The sequence below is a fragment of the Prionailurus viverrinus genome, chromosome B4 (genome assembly GCF_022837055.1).
Source record: "Prionailurus viverrinus isolate Anna chromosome B4, UM_Priviv_1.0, whole genome shotgun sequence".
In the NCBI taxonomy this organism is placed as follows: Eukaryota; Metazoa; Chordata; class Mammalia; order Carnivora; family Felidae; genus Prionailurus; species Prionailurus viverrinus.
In genome coordinates, this window is record NC_062567.1 from 21089076 (window position 1) to 21113295 (window position 24220).

General features: G+C 37.8%; 1 protein-coding gene across 3 annotated transcripts in view; it reads left to right on the forward strand.

Annotated features, from left to right (window-relative positions):
* The window catches only part of MYO3A (myosin IIIA), a 245290-nt gene that overhangs the window by 107174 nt on the left and 113896 nt on the right, over positions 1-24220 (forward strand). For all 3 annotated transcript variants that reach the window (XR_007154139.1, XM_047867899.1, XM_047867900.1), the window contains exons 12-16: positions 311-415; positions 523-606; positions 5480-5682; positions 23318-23416; positions 23516-23630. Coding sequence is in view for 2 of the 3 variants with exons in the window: in XM_047867899.1 (XP_047723855.1) it covers positions 311-415; positions 523-606; positions 5480-5682; positions 23318-23416; positions 23516-23630 (606 nt within the window). In the remaining variant the exon portion in view is untranslated. The remainder of the gene's footprint in view (positions 1-310; positions 416-522; positions 607-5479; positions 5683-23317; positions 23417-23515; positions 23631-24220) is intronic.

Sequence of the window (24220 nt, forward strand, 5' to 3'; positions counted from 1 at the left end):
TGGTTTGCACTCCCAAAAAAGTCTTCTTTTAAATACTGCTCCCAGTGTGATACTATATTTTATTATGTCACATCCTATTTCTGGGTTTTTTTTTTTACATCAGGCCTTTATTTTACATAATTGTGCATGATTTGTGCATGTAAATATGGGTAGTATGTGTGTGTAACATGTATGTAAAGTTTTGGTGCTGTGAGAGTGTATTTTGATTTATGTTTTGCTTAAAAATTGAGAGTCCTGTCTATAAATAATTTAAGATTTAAACAAAAACAAAAAGAAAAGCCCCACAAAATGTGTTCTTTTTAACCATTAGCATTCAAAACTATATATTGGAGCAAAGAGAACTGCCAATCCTCCTCACATTTTTGCAATGGCTGACGTAGGATACCAGTCCATGATAACATATAATTCAGATCAGGTAAGGAGAGTTTCACATTCTTAGAAATTCCCTTCTTAGGTTCTTATGTGTAAGCCCGATCTTGTGAGGATGAACTTTTCTCATGGTTTCCTTTTCTTATTGTGCAGTGCATTGTTATTTCTGGAGAAAGTGGTGCTGGAAAGACTGAAAGTGCTCATCTTTTGGTTCGGCAGCTGACGGTGCTTGGAAAGGTATAATTTTTCTCTGTCCTAACAGAAATTTTTGTTATACTTCAGAACCTAATATAACTGATTAGATTAATGCTTGCTAATTCCCACATTTGATAATGTACAGAAATTATAAAACACACTTGTTATCCTCTGTGAGTTTAAAATATAACAAACAGTATAAAAAGTATATGCTCTGGGGTACCTGGGTGGCTCAGTCCATTAAGTGGCTGACTTCGGTTCAGGTCATTATCTCACAGCTTGTGAGTTCGAGCCCTGTGTCAGGCTCTGTGCTGACAGCTCAGAGCCTGGAGTCTCCTTCAGATTCTGTGTCTCCCTCTCTCTCTGCCCCTACCCCACTTGTGCTCTGTCTCTGTCTCTCAAAGGTGAATAAATGTTAATAAATAAATAAATAAATATTAAAAAATAAAATAAAAAGCATATGCTCTGCTTTGAGGATATTCTAACTTTTCTCACTCTTATAGTAGGCAAGGCTTTATAAATGTGATATTCTCTATTTTTAGCCCCAGCACATTCACTAAACGCCTTCTTTACTTTTCTCCTTTTATTCCTTGTGGGTAAAAAAGAAGTTAATATACAAAAATCAATTTTACATATATAATATACATATCATCTATTTTATATGTAATACAAAAGTTAATTTGTATTATATATATAATGATAAATTATAATGATAGCAATGATAAATTATAAATTGAAATTTTAAAGTCTCATTTACCATAGCACCAAAAAATTAGCTATTTATATCTAAATCTTCTAAAATATGTACAAAATTTGTATGCTGAAAAATGGAAAAAATGGATAAAAGAAATCAAAGAAGACCTACATAAATGGACTATACCATGTCCATGGATTAAAAGATTCATTATGCCAATTCTTCATATGCCATTATGCCAAAGTTGATCTGTAGATTCAGTGCTATTACAATAAAAATACCAGCAGGATTTTTTTCTGTAGAAATTGACAAGCTGAATTAAAAATTTATATGGAAAGACAAAAGAGCTACAATAATCAAACAAATTTGATAAAGAACAAAGTTGGAGAGCTAATACTACTTGATTTTCACTCTCTGTAGAGCTACAATAGTTATTATATTCAATGTTAAAAGCCTAATTCACCAGGGAAAAATATTAGATTTCACCAAAATTAAGAACTTCTGTTCTCTGAATGACATTGTTAAAATGAAACAACAAGCTACATACTCAAAGAAACTAGTTGCAAGTCATGAATCTAATAAAACTTGTATCCTTAATATATATATTATAAAAACACTCTTAAAACCCAATAATAAGAAATAGAATAACAAAAAACTAACAAAAGGATGTATCAACTAGAGTTAACTGATAAAAATATATTTTTAAAAATGAACAGAAGGCTTGAACAGTCACTTCACCAAAAGACGATATATAGATGGCAGATAAACAAATGAAAACTTGTTCAACATCAGTTGTCATTGGGGAAGTGCAAATTAAAACACAATGAGACATAATTGCACACCTATTAAGATGTCTAATTTTTTCTTTTATCTAATAATGCCAACTGCTGAGAAGCATGGGGAATAACTGGAACTCTCATATATTTCTGTTGAAATATAAAATAGTGCAGTCACTTTGTAAAATAGTTTGGAAGTTTTGTTTTTGGGTTTTTTTTGTTGTCGTTTAAAGTTTATTTTGAGAGAGAGAGAGAGAGACAGAGAGAGAGAGAGCAAGTGGGGGATGGGCAGAGAGAGAGGGAGAGAAAGAATCCTAAGCAGGGTCCATGCTCTCAGCGTGGAGCCTAGTGCAGGGCTCAAACCCATGAACTGTGAGATCATGACCTGAGCTAAAATCAAGAGTCAGACGCTTAACCAGTGAACTACCCAGGCACCCTGGGAATATTTTTATAAATTTAAACTATACTTATCATCCAGCCCAGCAATCCTACTCTTAGTTTATTTATCCAAATAAAATGAAAACTCATGTTCATACAGAAACCACAGACAAATACGTATAGTGGCTTTGTTCATAATCTCCAGAATGAAGAAACAACCAAACAAGGGAATGGATAAACAAACCAGTACATCTATACAGTGGAATATTGTTCAATAACAAAAAGGAACAAACATTGATACAAGGAATGAATCTCATTAGATGAGATTTGGATGAATGTCAGATGCATTGTGTTAAGTCAAAAGAGTCAGTCAGATTCAGATGACTATATGCTATATGATTCAATTTATATGTCATTCCTGAAAATTTAAAGTTATATAGACAGGGTCATCTGAGTGGCTCCATCAGTTAAGCATCTGCTGTTGATTTCAGCTCATGATCTCATGGTTGGTGGGTTCAAGCCCTGTGTTGGGCTCTGTGCTGACAGTTTAGAGTCTGGAGCCTGCTTTGGATTCTGTGTCTCCCTCTCTCTCTGCCCCTCCCCCCACTCTGAAAAAAATTTTTAAAAAACATTTAAAAAATTAAAATTATAGAGAAAGAAACAAATCAGTGATTGTCACAGGCTGGGGATGGAGGGAGGGGTTGACTATAAAGGGTAGCGATATAGTTTTGGGAGGTGATGAAACTGTCCTATGTGTGGATTTGTAGTGGGGGTTATTTGATTGTACATGTTTGTAAAAGCTTTCAGAACTGTGCTCTATAAAGGATAAATTTTTTTTAAAGATTTTAATGTTTATTATTTATTTTTGAGAGACACAGAGAAACAGAGCACAATTGGGAGAGGGGCAGAGAGAGAAGGAGACACAGAATCTGAAGCAGGCTCCAGGCTCTGAGCCGTCGGCACAGAGCCCAATGCAGGGCTCGGGGCTTGAACCCACAAACACGTGAGATCACAATCTGAGCCAAAGTCAGATGCGTAACCTCTTAACCAACTGAGCCACTATAAAGGATGAATTTTACTGTGTGTAAAAATACACCTGAATTTTTGAAAAAGAGAAGTTGACGATAGAAACTTGGTTTGATTTTCCAGGTAGGGTCCTTGAATAAAGTCAAGAAATATATATATATATTAGGATGACTAAAATTAAGGGAAAAAAAACCATTGTGTACAGCTGATCCCTGTGAAGATTTTTATTATGATCCACATAGTTATACACGATATAGTATTCTATTAAAATTTTCCTCACTATGATTATAAGAATCTTCTAAGTACTGTGAGTGTAAGGACAGACTTAATCTCTCCATAAAAGGGTGAAGCTTCATCATGTCAAAACAACTTCTTAATTGAATCTAATTCATTTTCAGAATCATCAGTTGACAGATTTCTGTGCTTATATTAAAAATCAATTAACTGACAGATTTCTGTGCTTGTATTAAAAAATCAATTAACTAGTTTTTATGTTTTCAATCACGTGTGTGGGTATGAAATAGAAACATGACTTTGCTAGAACTGGAACAGCCAGTGGTGACCAGGAAGCTAATGCTACCTCAGGACTGTCATCCCGGTCCCTTCCGCATCCCATTTTCCATCAACTTCCCCTCTCCTTACTTCTAGGATAAGAAGAAAAAAAAAGGTGTGATTTTTGAGGGAGAGGGGTGGTGAGGCACAGCATATGATCCTGCCATAGAAAACTTGAACACCTGACTTAATTTACTCAAGGACCATCCACGTCCACAAGGGCCTTTGCTATTCTCTTTTGTGGTTGCATAGACGGTCCCGTCAATGATGGATTAACTTGTGCGTGACTTTTGTTTTGTAGATGTCAGTAAACCTGTTTATCTACTCACTTTATCTTATTCAGGAGCTAAAAATGTGATTTAATATTAACTGGGAATATATATCTCTCCCAGAATCCTACCCATATTAGATCTTATCATATCTTTTACTTATCTCCTTGATAAAGATTTACCAGATACAAAACAGGATGTTTGGTGGGTTGAATTTACATTTGTAATATGCAGTCCTTATAATCTTATTTAATAAAGGCACTGCTAGTTAATACAGGTGGATAAAGATGCTTTCTCACCTTTTATATGAGTGCAAATCCAGCCCCATTTTAGAAGGCCTAAGCTTGTTCCAGTGCTCATTATTCTCTTCTCTCAACCCTTATTGCCTATTTTAGAAGCTACTAAAAGACTTTATATGCCCCCAAACCCTCCTTGTAAATACCCACTCTAGCCCACCTACGTCCTAACATGGCCCGTGTTCCAGAAATACCAACTGCTCCTCTCCCTTACTTGTATAATTTGCATACCTTTAACACAGCTGATCTCAACCAGGTATTACACTAAACATAATCTACTCAATCTAATTTCTACCAAGATGTGAATGACTGATACCTCCTTCACCTAATTATAACAATAACACTTGTTTCAGGGTAGGAGTATATGAGATGGGGTAGGAGAAAATAGAGGGACAGCCAAGTAGGCCCACTGGCCTTGACTGGGGTTCCACCCCTTCCGTCCACACTTCTGAACTGTTCTCAGTTTTCACAGTTCCTCCCTTTCCCCTACTTCTGAATTGACAAATTATCTTTACTCCCTTATTTCCAGCTTTAACAGCTTCCATGGAAGCAAGGGAAGTGGTTCTGACCTTGGGGAGCATTTGGATGGGGACCCAGGGAAGTAGAGGAGGAATAACAAAATGAGAGGTATACCCCAGTATGCATAGACTGCTTATAAATTGTGTTTGTAAATCGAGCACTGACCAGAACTATATTTCAGTAGAAAAAGTACAGAACATCTCTTTGCCCCTTGGAGAAAGCAAGTGGGTGAATGCACTTAGGGGAAAGGAAAAATAGTCTAGATATTGTAACATCTGGCAGTATGCCAAGAATATGCTCTCAGTACATTTATGTCTACATATAGTGCTTATCAAAGAAGAAGCATTTTATTATATACAAAATCAATTTTTTACATTTAAAGAACAATCTTGACATTTTCTCTAGGCTAATAACAGAACTCTGCAAGAGAAGATTTTACAAGTGAACAATTTGGTGGAAGCCTTTGGCAATGCCTCCACTATTATAAATGACAATTCCAGCCGATTTGGAAAATACTTAGAAATGAAATTTACCTCTTCTGGAGCTGTAGTGGGAGCACAGATTTCTGAATACCTTCTGGAGAAATCCCGAGTTATCCACCAACCTCTGTAAGTCCGTGTCAAATATTTTCTTTTTTTCTGGGAAACAAGCAAAAATAATGCTTTTGTTTTAATGCTAAAATGTCTTACGTATTCAACAAACTCAACAAAATGTTACTGATCATCTACTACGTACAAGGCACTTGTTAGAATTGAAAAGGTCCCTCAGCACTGTCTTACTCTCACATGTGTTATATCTAGTAGAGAAGTTAATAAATCACCTAAAATTTATGATACCAGATACAAAACGTATGCCCATCATCGATACTAACAGGTAAAATTGGAATGATTTCTGAAGTAGGGGAGCATACATTTCTTTACACAAAACTAAAGTGAAATTTAATTAGACATCAGTCTTTTTTTCTTTTAAATGTTTACATACATAAATAGATCTTTGTATGATTCTATCCTTCCTATAGTTATACACATGGGACCAAATAAAAGATTCAGGTATGGCCTTAATTGTATTGCCCTTTTAATTTACAGCTGATTTAATGCTGTAAATTCCATGCTTTGGCGTTAAGTTAAAGGAGTTCCTTTCAGCAGTTTATAGCTGAATGGCAATATTTCTCTCCTGTCCTAATGCTTGCAAAACATCTTTGTTTGTTATTCTTATGTGGGAACTATAGTCGAAACATTAGATTTGTACCCCTGTGTTTATATTCCTTTTAAAAAGTGTGGCAAGTTAGTCTTTCCTTTTTCTTCTGTAGGTTTTACAGCAAACATACCTACATTACTATAGTAGTAGGTCATGTGTTAAATTCATGGGAACACAAGCTCTTGTTATGTATTAGTACATTATTATTTAACATAAATGCTTTCAAAGTTGCTATCATTCAATTTGTGAGTCAATTGTGAATATAAGTTGCCTGGGGTTCACCTCCTGAACTCAGCTTTCAATGTGGAAAATTATCCTTTGGTCCATGCTCAATTCAAAATACATAAGAAATGATTATAAGACAAGTGTTTTGAATTGTGGCTTCACTACATGTTAGTTCACTTTGGGTAAGATATTTAAACCCTAAAAACCCTTCTAGGACCTTGGTTCTATGTGTGATTTGAAAAACTTAACCTCTCTGCACCTCAGTTTTTCATCTTTAAAATGGAAATAGCAGTAGTACCTATCAGTTAAGATAATGCCTGTAAAGCATTTAGCACAATGAATAACACATAGTAAGAACCCATAAGTTTAAGCCATTATTAGCAGTAATGGTGTGGATAGTTGTGCAAAAACTTAGAAACAACACCTAGCACAGTACAGTAGATGGCAGCTACTATTGTCGATGTGTGCCAGTTCCCCAGGGCTTACTGAATATGCATGTCTGTGCCTCTGTCACCCATGCCTAGAGGACCCGTGGGGTCTTACACAGATGTGCAGACTTAACTGGTTCTCAAAACAACCTGTCCTGTTCTCAGAACTGTGTGAGACTCTCCTTCAGGCCTTGGAGAAGAACTACCTAAGGGCGTGAATTACTGAGATTTGGGTGGGACCACCATGGTATACAATGTCAGGGGGTAACATACACCGGGGTTCTATGGAACTATGTGTCTTGTGAACAGTAACTTCTGGAGCTACACAATGAGGCCCTGTGTTTGTAATAATAGAAATAACCTTGTTAATGTTTATTGATATATTATAGGATATATTCTAGGAAATTGCACAATTAAGATCATATTTTAGACAGGCTGTGAGTTAATTAAGCTTTTTTTTTTTTAATTTTTTTTCAATGTTTATTATTTTATTTTTGGGACAGAGAGAGACAGAGCATGAACGGGGGAGGGGCAGAGAGAGAGGGAGACACAGAATCGGAAACAGGCTCCAGGCTCTGAGCCATCAGCCCAGAGCCCGACGCGGGGCTCGAACTCACGGACCGCGAGATCGTGACCTGGCTGAAGTCGGACGCTTAACCGACTGCGCCACCCAGGCGCCCCTAAGCTTTTTTTCCAACTATCCAAAAGAACTATTCTAGTTTTACAATGTTGTTGATTGAGGAAAAGCACTCTTAGGGCACCTGCGAGGCTCAGTCGGTTGTTAAGCATCCTCTTGATTTTGGTCCAGGTCATGATTTCACAGTTTGTGAGATCGAGCCCCCCTTAGGGCTCTACACTAACAGAACAGAGTCTGCTTAGGATTCTCTCTCTCCCTCTCTCTTTGCCCTTCCCCTGCTCGCTCACACACATGTGCATGTGCTGTCTCTCAAAGTAAATAAACATTTTTTTTAAAAGGCACTCTTAAGTTCCCAACTTACAATCAGGTTGAAATCCAACTCAGTTTATAATTTGAATATAGCTGCCTTATAATTTTTCCATTTTTCTATTTTTTTACACCTATATTTTTCTTTTACTTAGTTTCAGTTGCATTTTTAAACTCTAGAGAAGCTTTTCGTGATCTTTGAAAATGAAGTGTCAAACAGACAAGTGAAGAATTCTTTCAGTCAGAGAACGAGGCAGAGTGAAGAATGAGTCTAGGTGACAGAGAAGAAGTAGAGCAGACATCTATGTCTTTTAAATGAACTTACCCTTTCTTTTAAGGAAATAAGTTCTTTTCTCTTTTTGCCTCTGCCCATGTCATTCCACCCTAATCTCTCACCACATTTATTTTTATATATATTTGTATTTATCTATATATGTTTGTATATTTTAAATATTTATAAATAATAAGTATAAATAATTTATGAATATATTCATGAATACATGTTTATATGTGTGTTATATATGTTTATATATTTTTAATTTATTTTTTAACATATTTATTATTTATTTTTGAAAGAGAGGGAGAGAGGGAGAGAGAGACCCCAAGTAGGCTTCATGCCGACAGCTCAGAACCTGACGAGGGACTCAAACTCATGAACTGTGAGATCATGACCTGAGTTGAAATTAGATGTCACTTAATCAACTGAGCCAACCGGTCGCCCCTATTTTTTTTATTTCTTTTTTGTAAATGTTTATTTATTTGAGAAAGAGAGAGAGCAAGCGAGCACAAGTTGGGGAGGGGCAGAGAAAGAGAGACGGAAACAGAGAATCTGAAGCAGGTCCAGGCTCTGAGCTGTCAGCATAGACCCCAACATGGGGCTCAAACCCACGAACTGTGAGATCATGACCTGAGCTGAAGTTGGATGCTTAACCGACTGAGCCACCCAGGCGCCCCTATTTTTTTTTCTTTTTCTAATGATGGAAATGTCATGTCATTTGTAGCTTAAATCTTCATCTAAATGTGGATAATTTTAAAGAAGAAATTCTTAAAGGGGGTTACTTAATTTCGGGAAGAAAATGAGTATATTGAAATCAATGCTAGATAATTCTCACAAATATAAATTATCGCTGCTTCACTGCACTTTCCTTCTATTACGACACTTTCATACAGTTTCATGCAGGAAGCATTGATTGTGTTTCACTCACATGCCCAGCACTTTACCAGATGCTGCAGGAGGCATCCATACAGTGGGAGATACGGTGCTCTTTACAGAAGAAGGAAAATATTATTCATGGAACACTTACTGTGTGTCCGGCACTGTGCTAATAAGCACTTTATATCCATTATCTATTTTAATTCTTACAGTGATAGGACAGGATATTCTTGCTATTTTGCATGTAAGACTGGGACTGAGAATTGTAATAAGTCACCTAATGCCAAAAAGCTAATAAATGACTGAGTTGGGGTTTGAACCCATGTCTCTGTCTGACTCCAAAGTCCATAATTCATTCATTGATCCTTTTGGCAAATATTTATCAAGTACCTACTCTGTGCCAGGAACTGTACTAGGCACAGGAGATATAAAGCTGAATGACATAGGATTGCTCCAATAAAGCAGCTCAGTCTTCTGGATAATGTATGCTTTGAAACAAAACTTGCTGATCACTTGTTGGTTTCTAGTCTCAGGAAAGTAGGCAATGAGTTTATCTGCCAAGTGTAACCAGATAGGGATAAAGGGAGAGGGACTGAGGAGACTATACATCTTAGAGGAAGGAATCTTGGTGGAGAAAGCAGGAATTAAAAATGAAAAATTAAAAACACTTTTTCATGACTATCCTAAGAGGCCTTATGAATGCAAAGCTGCATTGTTGCCTTTCCAAGCCTTATTGCTGGCCGCTTTGTCGAAAATTGAAAGTTTCACAAGTGGGGTAAGCCATACACTTGTGAGAACTTTGCCACATTTTTCAGGGTGTTAGAGGTCTTGGCTGCATAAGTGATCCCCAGGGTCCAAACCAGATGGACACACATGAGACAGCCCTGAGGACCTTCCCACGAATGACTGAGTGGAACTCTGAAGAAGTATTAGAAGATCCACAGTCAGGGGTGGGGTCAGAGTCAGAGAAATACTATTCAGTAACTTGCTGAGACCCTACATCTGTCCCCAGCCATTCTGACCTGGGAACCACTGGTCATATGAGCACGTATGGGATGCTATGGTCCTCTGTCTTCTTAAATACAGTTTTGATGTGCTTAAGGGCAAGGTAGGAGATGAGTAATTTTTGGCAGTATTTTCTTTTCCTGTTTCTTTAACTCTCCGATTGTTTATCCAACCAAAGGTCAGTGTATTTCCTATAGCATCTCCAGGTCCTGTCAAATTACAATTCTCAGTAAACGTAAACTGATAATTAAAGAGAAAACCACCAGTTGTGTGCATCTACATTTATGACTCACCTCTCTAATTGTACACTGCATTGTTTAAGTGTTGAAGGTGTGACACATAGAGCAATCGATGTGATTTCATTAGAACAAAGTGAACTAAAATATGTGCTGTGCCAGTCTTAGAGAACTTGTATTATTTTGTGGTGAGAAAAGACAAGAGGTAAACTTTTAGCTTTGTTCTAACCTTACTCATGTACGATGCTAGTGTTTGTTGAAGCATTACTGGTGACTTCTGAAGACATGGTGGGGAACTCCCCTTCTAAAGGACATGCTGGTCCTTGCTTCATTGTCCAAGCCCATGGACCACCCTTTACTTGAAAAGCTCACCTGTCTTTTTTTCCCCAACTGGATTCTCTGGATTCCTCTCCTACTTCCCTGAATGTTTTTGCTCTGACTTCGATTCATCCATCATTCTCCAAACGTGTATTTACCAAAGATTTGTATTCAGAGTGTTTCTCTTTTCTCTCTTTACTTTCTCACTTAGCAAGTCCTTCTGATGCCATGGCGTCAACAGGTAGCTCAAAGTGATTGACACCCAAAGATACACTTCTCATTCCCACCTGACTTCACATTTTTCATTTCCATGTACCTAGATATCTTGCTGCCACATATAATTCAACTGAATACACCTTGTCCCACACATCTTTCGTTCCCCATGGTCTCTTTTGGGGGAACGGGAACCATACTTCTCCATTTATATGAAACCTTGGACCCTCCCTTCACTCCCCATGCCCAAATACTTGTGAGTTGATCTCCAGAATGACTTTCCCAACTCTCCTCCACTTTCCCTTCCTCTGGTGCTATTTTACCTCAAGCCCTTGTTCCCTCTGACTGAGACATTTGAAAGAATTGGATTTCCTGGACATTTGAACTCTCTTCCAAGGCATGGTGATATTATGCCCTTTCAGACTCAGGGAACAGTGTCAACCCAGAATGCATGCCAATCAAAAGCAGTGTTACTTTTTTCTTTCAAAATGTTTTCCTTCTTTTTGAAATACTCACAAGGAAGAGCAGGAAGCCACATTAACCACTTTATCAAGTTGCACACATCCACTTACAAATGTTCATTTGTTAAAGACTAAATAGAGTATCTTAAATAGTTACTAATGTGACACAAATATCAAACGTTTTAACCATGTTATTTTAAACCCATATGAATTGTGTGTTGGAGCCCAAAATGAGCTTCCGTAAAAATTATTCTTGTAATGATTTTTGGCAGAATCATGAAACAAATCTGGAGATTATAAGATGAAGCCACAGATACCCTAAAGTTCCAAATACCGTTTATTGCATCATTGGAGAAGTAAATGTATATGGATATGTTCATTTTGTTTCTGAGGAAAACTTACATGTACTGAAATAATAATTTCTAAAAAGAGCAAAGGTAAAACGTCTATCTCAACTGAAATTATATTGCATAATATACAGGAGGAGGAGACCTAGGAAAGTTGTCTTTAAGACTTTATTTTTTTACAGCAGTTTTAGGTTCACAGCAGAATTGAGAGGAAGGTACAGATATACTGCTACCCCAATAGGTGCATAACCTCCCCCATTACCAACATCCCACACCAGAATGCTATACATGTTACAACCAATTAACTTAACCCTGACACATGGTAATCACCGAGAGTCCGTGATTTACATTAAGGTTCGTTCTTGGTGTTGTACTTTCTTTGAGTTTGGACAATTGCTTGGCATGTATCTACTCTTACAGTATTATATATGAGTATTTTCACTGTCTTATACAAGTCTTCTGCTCTGCCTATTCATCCTTGCCTCCCCCAACTTCTGGCAACCAATGATCATCTTACCTTCTTCATAGTTTTGCCTTTTCCAGAAGGTCATATAGGTGGAATCATACAATATGATGGTATGTAAAAGCAGCCTTTGCACATTGGCTTCTTTCACTTAGTAATATGCACGTAAAGGTTCTCCATGTCTTTTCATGGCTTCATAGGTCATTGCTTTTTAGCACTGAATTAATATTCCATTGGATGTACAGTTTATTTATCCATTCACCTACTAACAACTTCTTGGTTGTTTCGAGTTTTGGCAGTGATGAATAAAACTGCTACAAACATCCATATACAGATTTTTGTGTGAACACAAATTTTCTACCCCTTTCGCTAAATACCGAAGACCTCAATCGCTGGAACATATGGTAAGAATACCTTGAGTTTTGTAAGAAATGCCAAACTTGTCTTCCAAAGTGGCTGTACCAGTTTACATTCCCACCAGCAGTGAATGAGAGTTCCTGTGGTTCTGCATCCTGGCCAACATTTGGTTTTGTCAACAAACAGATGTATAGTGATATCTCCTTGTGGTATTGATTTGCATTTCCCTGATGACATATGATGTGGAGCATCTTTTCATATGCTCATTTGACATCTGTAATATCTTCTTTGGTGAGGTGTCTGTGAATGCTTTTGGTCCATTTTTTAATCAGGTTGTTTTCTTATTGTTGAGTTTTTAAAAAGTTCTTTGTATATTTTGGATAACAGTCCTTTATCAGATGTTTCTTTTGTAAATATTTTCTCCCAACCTGTGGTTTGTCTTCTCATTCTCTTGAAAATGCTTTTTTTTTTTCAATATATGAAATTTATTGTCAAACTGGTTTCCATACAACACCCAGTGCTCATCCCAAAAGGTGCCCTCTTCAATGCCCATTACCCACCCTCCACTGCCTCCCACCCACCATCAACCCTCAGTTTGTTCTCAGTTTTTAAGAGTGCTTTGGCGTCAGGCTCTGGGCTGATGGCTCAGAGCCTGGAGCCTGTTTCCAGTTCTGTGTCTCCCTGTCTCTCTGCCCCTCCCCCGTTCATGCTCTGTCTCTCTCTGTCCCCAAAATAAATAAACGTTGAAAAAAAAAATTAAAAAAAAAGGGGGCGCCTGGGTGGCGCAGTCGGTTAAGCGTCCGACTTCAGCCAGGTCACGATCTCGCGGTCCGCGAGTTCGAGCCCCGCGTCAGGCTCTGGGCTGATGGCTCAGAGCCTGGAGCCTGTTTCCGATTCTGTGTCTCCCTCTCTCTCTGCCCCTCCCCCGTTCATGCTATGTCTCTCTCTGTCCCAAAAATAAATAAACGTTGAAAAAAAAATTAAAAAAAAAAAAGAGTGCTTTGGCTCTCTCCCACTCTAACCTCTTTTTTTTTTCCTTCCCCTCTCCCATGGGTTTGTGTTAAGTTTCTCAGGATCCACATAAGAGTGAAAACATATGGTATCTGTCTTTCTCTGTATGGCTTATTCCACTTAGCATAACACTCTCCAGTTCCATCCACGTTGCTACAAAGGGCCATATTTCATTCTTTCTCATTGCCACGTAGTATTCCATTGTGTATATAAACCACAATTTCTTTATCCATTCATCAGTTGATGGACATTTAGGCTCTGTCCATAATTTGGCTATTGTTGAGAGTGCTGCTATAAACACTGGGGTACAAGTGCCCCTATGCATCAGTACTCCTGTATCCCTTGGGTAAATTCCTAGCAGTGCTATTGCTGGGTCATAGGGTAGGTCTGTTTTTAATTTTTTGAGGAACCTCCACACTGTTTTCCAGAGTGGCTGCACCAGTTTGCATTCCCACCAACAGTGCGAGAGGGTTCCCGTTTCTCCACATCCTCTCCAGCATCTATAGTCTCCTGATTTGTTCATTTTGGCACTCTGACTGGCACGAGGTGATATCTGAATGTGGTTTTGATTTGTAGTTCCCTGATGAGGAGCAATGTTGAGCATCTTTTCATGTGCCTGTTGGCCATCTGGATGTCTTCTTTAGAGAAGTGTCTATTCATGTTTTCTGCCCATTTCTTCAGTAGATTCTTTGTTTTTCAGGTGTGGAGTTTGGTGAGCTCTTTATAGATTTTGGATACTAGCCCTTTGACTGATATGTCATTTGCAAATATCTTTTCCCATTCCGTTGGTTGCCTTTTAGTTTTGTTGATTGTGTCCTTTGCTGTGCAGAAGCTTTTTATCTTCATGAGGTCCCAATAGTTCATTTTTGCTATTAGTTCCCTTGCCTTTGGGGATGCGTCAAGTAAGAACTTGCTGCGGCTGAGGTCAGAGAGGTCTTTTCCTGCTTTCTCCTCTAGGGTTTTGATGGTTTCCTGTCTCACATTCAGGTCCTTTATCCATTTTGAGTTTATTTTTGTGAATGGTGTGAGAAAGTGGTCTAGTTTCAACCTTTTGCATGTTGCTGTCCAGTTCTCCTAGCACCATTTGTTAAAGAGACTGTCTTTTTTCCATTGGATGTTCTTTCCTGCTTTGTCAAAGATGAGTTGGCCATACGTTTGTGGGTCTAGTTCTGGGGTTTCTATTCTATTCCATTGGTCTGTGTGTCTGTTTTTGTGCCAATACCATGCTGTCTTGATGATGACAGCTTTGTAGTAGAGGCTAAAGTCTGGGATTGTGATGCCTCCTGCTTTGGTCTTCTGCTTCAAAATTACTTTGGATATTCGGGGCCTTTTGTGGTTCCATATGAATTTTAGGATTGCTTGTTCTAGTTTCGAGAAGAATGCTGGTGAATTTTGATTGGGATTGCATTGAATGTGTAGATAGCTTTGGGTAGTATTGACATTTTGACAATATTTATTCTTCCAATCCATGAGCAGGGAATGTCTTTCCATTTCTTTAAATCTTCTTCAATTACCTTCATAAGTTTTCTATAGTTTTCAGCATACAGATCTTTTACATCTTTGGTTAGATTTATTCCTAGGTATTTTATGCTTCTTGGTGCAATTGTGAATGGGATCAGTTTCTTTATTTGTCTTTCTGTTGCTTCATTGTTAGTGTATAAGAATGCAACTGATTGATTTTGTATCCTGCAACTTTGCTGAATTCATGTATCAGTTGTAGCAGACTTTTGGTGGAGTCTATCGGATTTTCCATGTATAATATCATGTCATCTGCAAAAAGCGAAAGCTTGACTTCATCTTTGCCAATTTTGATGCCTTTGATTCCTTTTGTTGTCTGATTGCTGATGCTAGAGCTTCCAACACTATGTTAAACAACAGCAGTGAGAGTGGGCATCCCTGCTGTGTTCCTGATCTCAGGGATAAAGCTCTCAGTTTTTCCCCATTGAGGATGATGTTAGCTATGGGCTTTTCATAAATGGCTTTTATGATGTTTAAGTAGGTTCCTTCTATCCCGACTTTCTCAAGGGCTTTTATTAAGAAAGGGTGCTGGATTTTGTCAAAGGCCTTTTCTGCATCGATTGACAGGATCATATAGTTCTTATCTTTTCTTTTGTTAATGTGATGTATCACGTTGATTGATTTGCGAATGTTGAACCAGCCCTGCATCCCAGGAATGAATCCCACTTGATCATGGTGAATAATTCTTTTTATATGCTGTTGAATTCGATTTGCTAGTATCTTATTGAGAATTTTTGCATCCATACTCATCAGGGATATTGGCCTGTAGTTCTCTTTTTTTATTGGGTCTCTGTCTGGTTTAGGAATCAAAGTAATACTGGCTTCATAGAATGAGTCTGGAAGTTTTCCTTCCCTTTCTATTTCTTGGAATAGCTTGAGAAGGATAGGTATTATCTCTGCTTTAAACGTCTGGTAGAACTCCCCTGGGAAGCCATCTGGTCCTGGACTCTTATTTGTTGGGAGATTTTTGATAACCGATTCAACTTCTTCGCTGGTTATGGGTCTGTTCAAGTTTTCTATTTCCTCCTGATTTTTGGAAGAGTATGGGTGTTTAGGAATTTGTCCATTTCTTCCAGGTTGTCCAATTTGTTGGCATATAATTTTTCATAGTATTCCCTGATAATTGTTTGTATCTCTGAGGGATTGGTTGTAATAATTCCATTTTCATTCATGATTTTATCTATTTGGGTCATCTCCCTTTTCTTTTTGAGAAGCCTGGCTAGAGGTTTGTCAATTTTGTTTACTTTTTCAAAAAACCAACTCTTGGTTTCGTTGATCTGCTCTACAGTTTTTTTAGATTCTATATTGTTTATTTCTGCTCTGATCTTTATTATTTCTCTTCTTCTGCTGGGTTTAGGCAGCCTTTGCTGTTCTGCTTCTATTTCCTTTAGGTGTGCTGTTAGATTTTGTATTTGGGATTTTTCTTGTTTCTTGAGATAGGCCTGGATTGCAATGTATTTTCCTCTCAGGACTGCCTTCACTGCATCCCAGAGCGTTTGGATTGTTGTATTTTCATTTTCGTTTGTTTCCATATATTTTTTAATTTCTTCTCTAATTGCCTGGTTGACCCACTCATTCTTTAGTAGGGTGTTCTTTAACCTCCGTGCTTTTGGAGGTTTTCCAGACTTTTTCCTGTGGTTAATTTCAAGCTTCATAGCATTGTGGTCTGAAAGTGTGCATGGTATAATTTCAATTCTTGTATACTTATGAAGGGCTGTTTTGTGACCCAGTATGTGATCTATCTTGGAGAATGTTCCATGTGCACTCGAGAAGAAAGTATATTCTGTTGCTTTGGGATGCAGAGTTCTAAATATATCTGTCAAGTCCATCTGATCCACTGTATCATTCAGGGCCCTTGTTTCTTTATTGACCGTGTGTCTAGATGATCAATCCATTTCTGGAAGTGGAGTGTTAAAGTCCCCTACAATTACCACATTCTTATCAATAAGGTTGCTTATTTTTGTGAATAATTGTTTTATATATTTGGGGGCTCCCGTATTCAGCACATAGACATTGATAATTGTTAGCTCTTCCTGATGGATAGACCCTGTGATTATTATATAATGCCCTTCTTCATCTCTTGTTAAAGCCTTTAATTTAAAGTCTCGTTTGTCGGATATAAATATGGCTACTCCAGCTTTCTTTTGACTTCCAGTCGCATGATAAATAGTTCTCCATCCCCTCACTCTCAATCTGAAGGTGTCCTCAGGTCTAAAATGAATCTCTTGTAGACAGCAAATAGATGGGTCTTGTTTTTTTATCCATTCTGATACCCTATGTCTTTTGGTTGGCGCATTTAGTCCATTTACATTCAGTGTTATTGTAGAAAGATATGGGTTTAGAGTCATTGTGATGTCCGTAGGTTTCATGCTTGTAGCGATCTCTGGTACTTTGTCTCACAGGATCCCCCTTAGGATCTCTTGTAGGGCTGGTTTAGTGGTGACCAATTCCTTCAGTTTCTGTTTGTTTGGGAAGACCTTTATCTCTCCATCTATTCTAAATGACAGACTTGCTGGATAAAGGATTCCAGGCTGCATCTTTTTTCTGTTCATCACATTGAAGATTTCCTGCCATTCCTTTCTGGCCTGCCAGGTTTCAGTAGAGAGATCCGTCAAGAGTCTTATTGGTCTCCCTTTATATGTTAGAGCACGTTTATCCCTAGCTGCTTTCAGAATTTTCTCCTTATCCTTGTATTTTGCCAGTTTCACTATGATATGTCATGCAGAAGATCGAATCAAGTGACGTCTGAAGGGAGTTCTCTGTGCCTCTTGGATTTCACTGCCTTTTTCCTTCCCCAGATCAGGGAAGTTCTCAGCTATTATTTCTTCAAGTACACCTTCAGCACCTTTCCCTCTCTCTTCCTCCTCTGGAATACCAGATATGCGTAGATTATTTCTCTTTAGTGCATCACTTAGTTCTCTAGTTTTCCCCTCATACTTCTGGATTTTTTTTTATCTCTCTTTTTCTCAGCTTCCTCTTTTTCCATAATTTTATCTTCTAGTTCACCTATTCTCTCCTCTGCCTCTTCAATCTGAGCTATGGTCATCTCCATTTTATTTTGCAGCTCATTAATGGCATTTTTTAGCTCCTCCTAGCTGTTCCTTAGTCCCTTGATCTCTGTAGCAATAGATTCTCTGCTGTCCTCTATACTGTTTTCAAGCCCAGCGATTAATTTTATGACTATTATTCTAAATTCACTTTCTGTTATATTGTTTAAATCCTTTTTTTTTCTTTCAAATTTTTTTTCAACATTTATTTATTTTTGGGACAGAGAGAGACAGAGCATGAACGGGGGAGGGGCAGAGAGAGAGGGAGACACAGAATCGGAAACAGGCTCCAGGCTCAGAGCCATCAGCCCAGAGCCCGATGCGGGGCTCGAAATCAGGGACCGTGAGATCGTGACCTGGCTGAAGTCTGTTTAAATCCTTTTTGATCAGTTCGTTAGCTGTCGTTATTTCCTGGTGATTCTTTTGAGGGGAATTCTTCTGTTTCCTCATTTTGGATAGTCCCTGGAGTGGTGCGGAACTGCGGGGCACTTCCCCTGTGCTGTGTGAATAACTAGTGTTGGTGGGCGGGGCTGCAGTCAGACCTGAATTCTGCCCCCAGCCCACCGCTGGGGCCACAGTCAGACTGGTGTGTGCCTTCTCTTTCCCTCTCCTAGGGGCGGGATTCACTGTGGGATGGCACGGCCCGTCTGGGCTACTTGCACACTGCCAAGCTTGTGGTGCTGGGGATCTGGCCTATTAGCTGAGGTGGATTGGCAAGGCGCACAGGGGTGGGAGGGGCAGGCTCAGCTGTATTCTCCTTCAGTGATCTGCTTTGGGAGGGGCCCTGTGGCACCTGGAGGCAGTCAGACCCGCCGCCGGAAGGATGGATCCGCAGAAGCACAGGGTTGGATGTTTGTGAGGTGCATGCAAGTTCTCTGGCAGGAACTGGTTCCCTTTGGGATTTTGGCTGGGGGATGGGCGAGGGAGATGGCGCTGGCCAGCACCTTTGTTCCTGGCCAAGCTGAGCTCTGTCATCTGGGGCTCAACAACTCTCCCTCCCATTGTCCTCTAGTCCTCCCGCTCTCTCCGAGCAGAGCTGTTAACTTATAACCTCCCAGATGTTAAGTCCTGCTTGCTGTCAGAGCACACTCCGTCCGGCCCCTCCGCTTTTGCAAGCCAGACTCCGGGGGCTCTGCTTGGCTGGCGGGCTGCCCCTCCGCCCCAGCTCCCTCCCGCCAGTCCGTGCAGCGCGCACCGCCTCTCTGCCCTTCCTACCCTCTTCTGTGGGCCTCTCGTGTGCTCTTGGCTCCAGAGATTCCGTTCTGCCAGTCTTCTGGCAGTTTTCTGGGTTATTTAGGCAGGTGTAGGTGGAATCTAAGTGATCAGCAGGACTCGCGGTGAGCCCAGCGTCCTCCTACGCCACCATCTCTGGCATAGGCTTTTTTGGATTACTGAAAATGCTTTTAACAGAGCAGAAAGTTTTTAATTTTAATGAAGTCCAGTTTATCCATCATTTCTTTCATGGATCATGACTTTGTTGTTGTATCTAAAAAGTCATTACCATATCCAGCATCAGCTCTTCTCTTATTTGATCTTCTAAGAGTTTTATAGTTTTGTGTTTTACACATTTAGGTCTATGACCCATTTTGAGTTAATTTTTGTGGACGGTGTAAAGTCTGCATTTGGATTTTTTTTTTTTTTTGGTCTTTGCTTCATTGTATTGTCTTAACTACTTTGTCAGGAATCAGTGGTGGGGTACCTGGGTGGCTCAGTTAAGCCTCTGACTTCTGCTCAGGTCATGATCTCATGGTCTGTGAGTTCGAGCCCTGCATTGGGCTCTGTGCTGACAGCTCAGAGCCTGGAGCCTGCTTCAGATTCTGTGCCTCCTTCTCTTCCAGCCCTCCCCCGCTCATTCTCTGTCTCTCTGTCTCTCTCAAAAATAAATATTAAAAAAAATTTTTTAAAGGATCAGTGGACTATATTTAATCTGGGCTCTCCATCTGTCTCATTGTTCTATTTGTCTCTTGTGTTTGTCAATACCACACTGTCCAGATTTTGAAAGCTTCATAGGAATTCTTGAAGTCAGGCAATATCAATCCTTTAAATTTTTTTCTTGTTAAATACTGAGTTGGCCCTTCTGGGTCTTTTACTTCTCCATATAAACTTTAGAATCTGTTTGTTAGTATCCACAAAATAACTTGCTGGGATTTTAGGTGGGATTGATTTTGTATTTAACCTGTACCCTGTAGACTCGCTATAATTGCTTACTAGTTTGAGGAATTTTTTTGTCAATTCTTTAGCATTTTCTATACAGATGATAAAGTCATCTGTGAAGAAAGACTGTTTTATTTCTCCCCTCTCAAACTGTAGGCATGAGTTAGGACTTCCAGTGCAATATTGAAAAGCAGGTGAGAGGGGACATCTTTACCTTGTTCTTGATCTTAGTGTGAAAACTTTCAGTTTCTCAACATTAAATATGATTTTTATCTGTAGGTTTTTTTGTGGATATTCTTTACCAAGTTGAGGAAGTTCCCCTCTATTCCTAGTTTACTGAGAGCTTTTGTCATGAATGGCTATTGGATTTTATCAAATGCTTTTTGTGCATCTATTGGTATGATCATGTGATTTTTCTTCTTTAGCCTGTTGATGTGATAGAATACATGGATTGATTTTTGAACATCGAATGAACCATGCATGTGTACCTGGGATATATCCCACTTGGTCATGGTATATAATTCTGTTTATTCATTGCTGGATTCAATTTGCTAATGTTTTGTTCAGGATTTTTTCACTTATATTCATGAGAGATATTAGTCTATAGTTTTCTTATCTTTATTTGGTTTTTGTATTAGGGTAATTCTAACCTCATTGAATGAGTTTAAGTGTTCACTTTGCTTCTGTCTTCTGAAAGGGATTGTAGAGAATTGGTGTAAATTCTGCATGAAGTATTTGGCATAATTCACCAGTGAACCCATCTGGACCTTTCTAGTTTGGAAGATTGTTAATTATTGATTCAACGTCTTTAATAGATTTTGAGCCTATTTAAATCATCTGTTTCTTCTTGTGTGAGTTTTGACATATTGGGTCTTTCAAAGAATTGGTCTTTCATCTCAGTTTTGAGGGATTGAGTTGCTTTTAGTATCCTTTTATTATCCTTTTAATTTCAGTGGAACCTTTGGTGATTGAGGTCCCTTCTTTTTTTTCTGTTACTGGTAACTTTTGTCCTTTTTTTTTTTTTTTTTTTTTTTTTTTTAATTTTCCTTAGCCAGACTAGGAGCTTATTTTTTTGTTGTTGTTGTTTTGTTTTTTTGTAAAGCTTTTGGTTTCATTGATCTTTCTGTACTAATTTCTGGTTTCTAATTTCATTGATTTCTGCTCTACTTCTTATTTCTTTTCTTCTGCTTACTTTGGGTTTAATTTGCTCATTTTCTAATTTCCTAAAATGAAAACTTATTGTTTTTAGATCTCTTTTCTTTTTAATATATGCATTCAATGCTATGGATAGCTGTCTAAACACTGCTTTCGCTGCATCCCACAAATTTGGTAAGTTGTGTTTTCATTCTCACCCAATTCAAAATCTTTTAAAATTTCTTTTAATATTTCTCTTTTGACCCATGTGCTATTTAGAACTACATTGTTTAATCTCCACATATTTTGGAATCTTCTGGTTATATTTCTGTTATTGACTTCTAGTTTAATTCCATTGTGGTCTAAGAGCAGAGATATATGATGTCAGTTATTTTTAATTTGTTAAGGTGTGTTTTATGGCTTAAGATGTGGTCTGTCTTGGTGAATGTTCTATATGAGTTTGAGAAGAATGTGAATTCTGCTGTTGTTGGGCGAAGTAGTCTATATCAGTTATATCCAGTTGATTGATGTTATTGGTGCATTCAACTGTATCCTTACTGCTTTTCTTCTGCCTATGGGATCTGTCCAGTTTTGAGAGACATGCATTCTTCTGTTTCTCCTTGCAGTTCTATTAGTTTTTGTCTTACATAGTTTCATGTTCCACTGTTATGTCCATAAACATGAAGGATTATTATGTCTCTTGGAGAAGTGAACCCCTTATCATTATTGTAATATACTTCTTAATCCCTGATAACTTCCTTGCTTTGAAGTCTGCTCTGTCTGAAATTAATATAACTGTTCCAGCTTTCTTTTGATTAATGTTAGCATGGTATATTCCTCTTTATCCATTTATTTATATTTAAAGTGAGTTTCTTGCAGACAACATATGTATAGGTCTTATTTTTTGATCCCTCTAACAATTTGTTTTTAATTGGTATATTTAAACCATTGATGTTCAGAGTGATTACTGATATAGTTGGATTAATATCTGTTATATTTGTTAATGCTTTCTAATTGTTGCCCTTGTTCTTTGTTCCTATTTGTGTTTCCCATTCTTTTTCTGCATTTTGTCATTTTAATTGAGCATTTTCTGTCATCCCATTTTCTCTCCTTTCTTAGCATATTTTGGTAATACTTATTGTTTTTTAGTTTTTTAGTGGTTGCCTTAGAGTTTTTAATATATATTTACCACTAATGTAAGTCTACTTTCAAATAACACTAGAGTCAGCACCCTATAATAACAAAATAATCCTAATTTCTCTCTCCAGTCCCTTGTATCACTGTTATCATTGATTTTATAATATGTAAGCATATATATACATGTATATATATACATATATGCATATGCATACATAATTGAATAAATTATTACTGTTATTCCCTTATTTGTATTGTTCCAGGATCTGGGGAATGCTGTTAATATGTAGACCACAGAATAATGGAATTTGAGAGTCCTAAGAAACAGATTTCTCATGCAAGTGAGCCCCAGAAAAAAACATTTAACAAAGTAGTTAAAGACTTTGGAATGAAACAGCCCTGATTTGAATCCAATTTAGCCATCAGCTGTATGAGCTGAGGGGAGAATGGTAGCCCCTCTAAGTCTCCGTGTCCATGATTGTAAAATGGTGGGAGCCCATGAGTAACTAGGGGGCTGTGGCAGGTAAATGAGATAATGTAGCACTTATGACCATCTGGTATGCTGTATATATAATTAATTTGTTTTTCTCTGTAAACTCCAAGAGGTTAGGGATTTTTGACTGTTTAACTCCTGCTACATTCTAGTGTCTAGAACAATGCCTAATAGTCCCTCACAGACATGCATTGAATGATTCATATAAAGTGGTTAGTCGTGTCTGGAATTTAATGACAGTGGTTGTTGAAAATAATGACGACAACAATAAAAAGCCTAAATCAAATTTTCTGGGAAGCCCATGTTAGCACTCACAGTTGTTCTGATAATTATATTGCCAAGTAATTTTAAATTAGTAAATATTCTTACTAATCCCCTTACTGAAAATGTCTTCTTTTTTCAGTGGAGAAAAAAATTTTCATATTTTTTACTATATCTATGCTGGATTAGCTGAAAAGAAGAAACTAGCCCATTACAAATTGCCTGAAAATAAGCCTCCCAGGTAAGGTCACCACCTTATACAAGGTGGTACTTGTATAAGTAATATTTTCACTTCTGATTGAACTTTAGATTTTGACCCATCCTTTCATATTTTTTTCAGATATCTACAAAATGACCACCTCAGAACAGTACAGGATATGATGAATAATAGTTTCTATAAATCCCAATATGAATTAATTGAGCAATGTTTCAAAGTCATAGGTTTTACAATGGAGGTAAGTATGAAAGACATTTGGAACCTCTTTAGGAAATATTTTGTCATCACTAATGGTAAGAATGAGCATTTATTGAGTGATTAATATATGCCAGGCATTGTACTAAGTGTTTTATGTGAATCATTCTTTTAATTACTGAAACAACCTTACAGAATAACGAGAGTACTTACTAGAATTTTACAATATTTACTTCATATGTAAAGAGATGGTGGCCATGACATATAATTGAATTTCATTTTGTTCTGAATCTTTCATTTATATTTGTATCTCCCATATATATTACATTTTGCATAAATACCTAAATGGGAGTGCTAGTGGAGTCTTTTTTTAGTGCAGTTTTTTAATACAACTTTATTAAGATGTAATTCACATACCATGCAAGTCAGCCATTTACAGTGTACATTTTAATGACTTTTAGTATATTCAGAATTATGCATCCATCATCATAATCATTTTTAGAATATTTTCATGTTCTAAATTTTTCACTCCCAAAAGAAACATGCTAGTGATTAGGAGTTCCTCCTCATTCTTACCCATTTTTGCTTTCTGTCACCATGGATCATTTTATTCTGGACATTTCACATAAACAG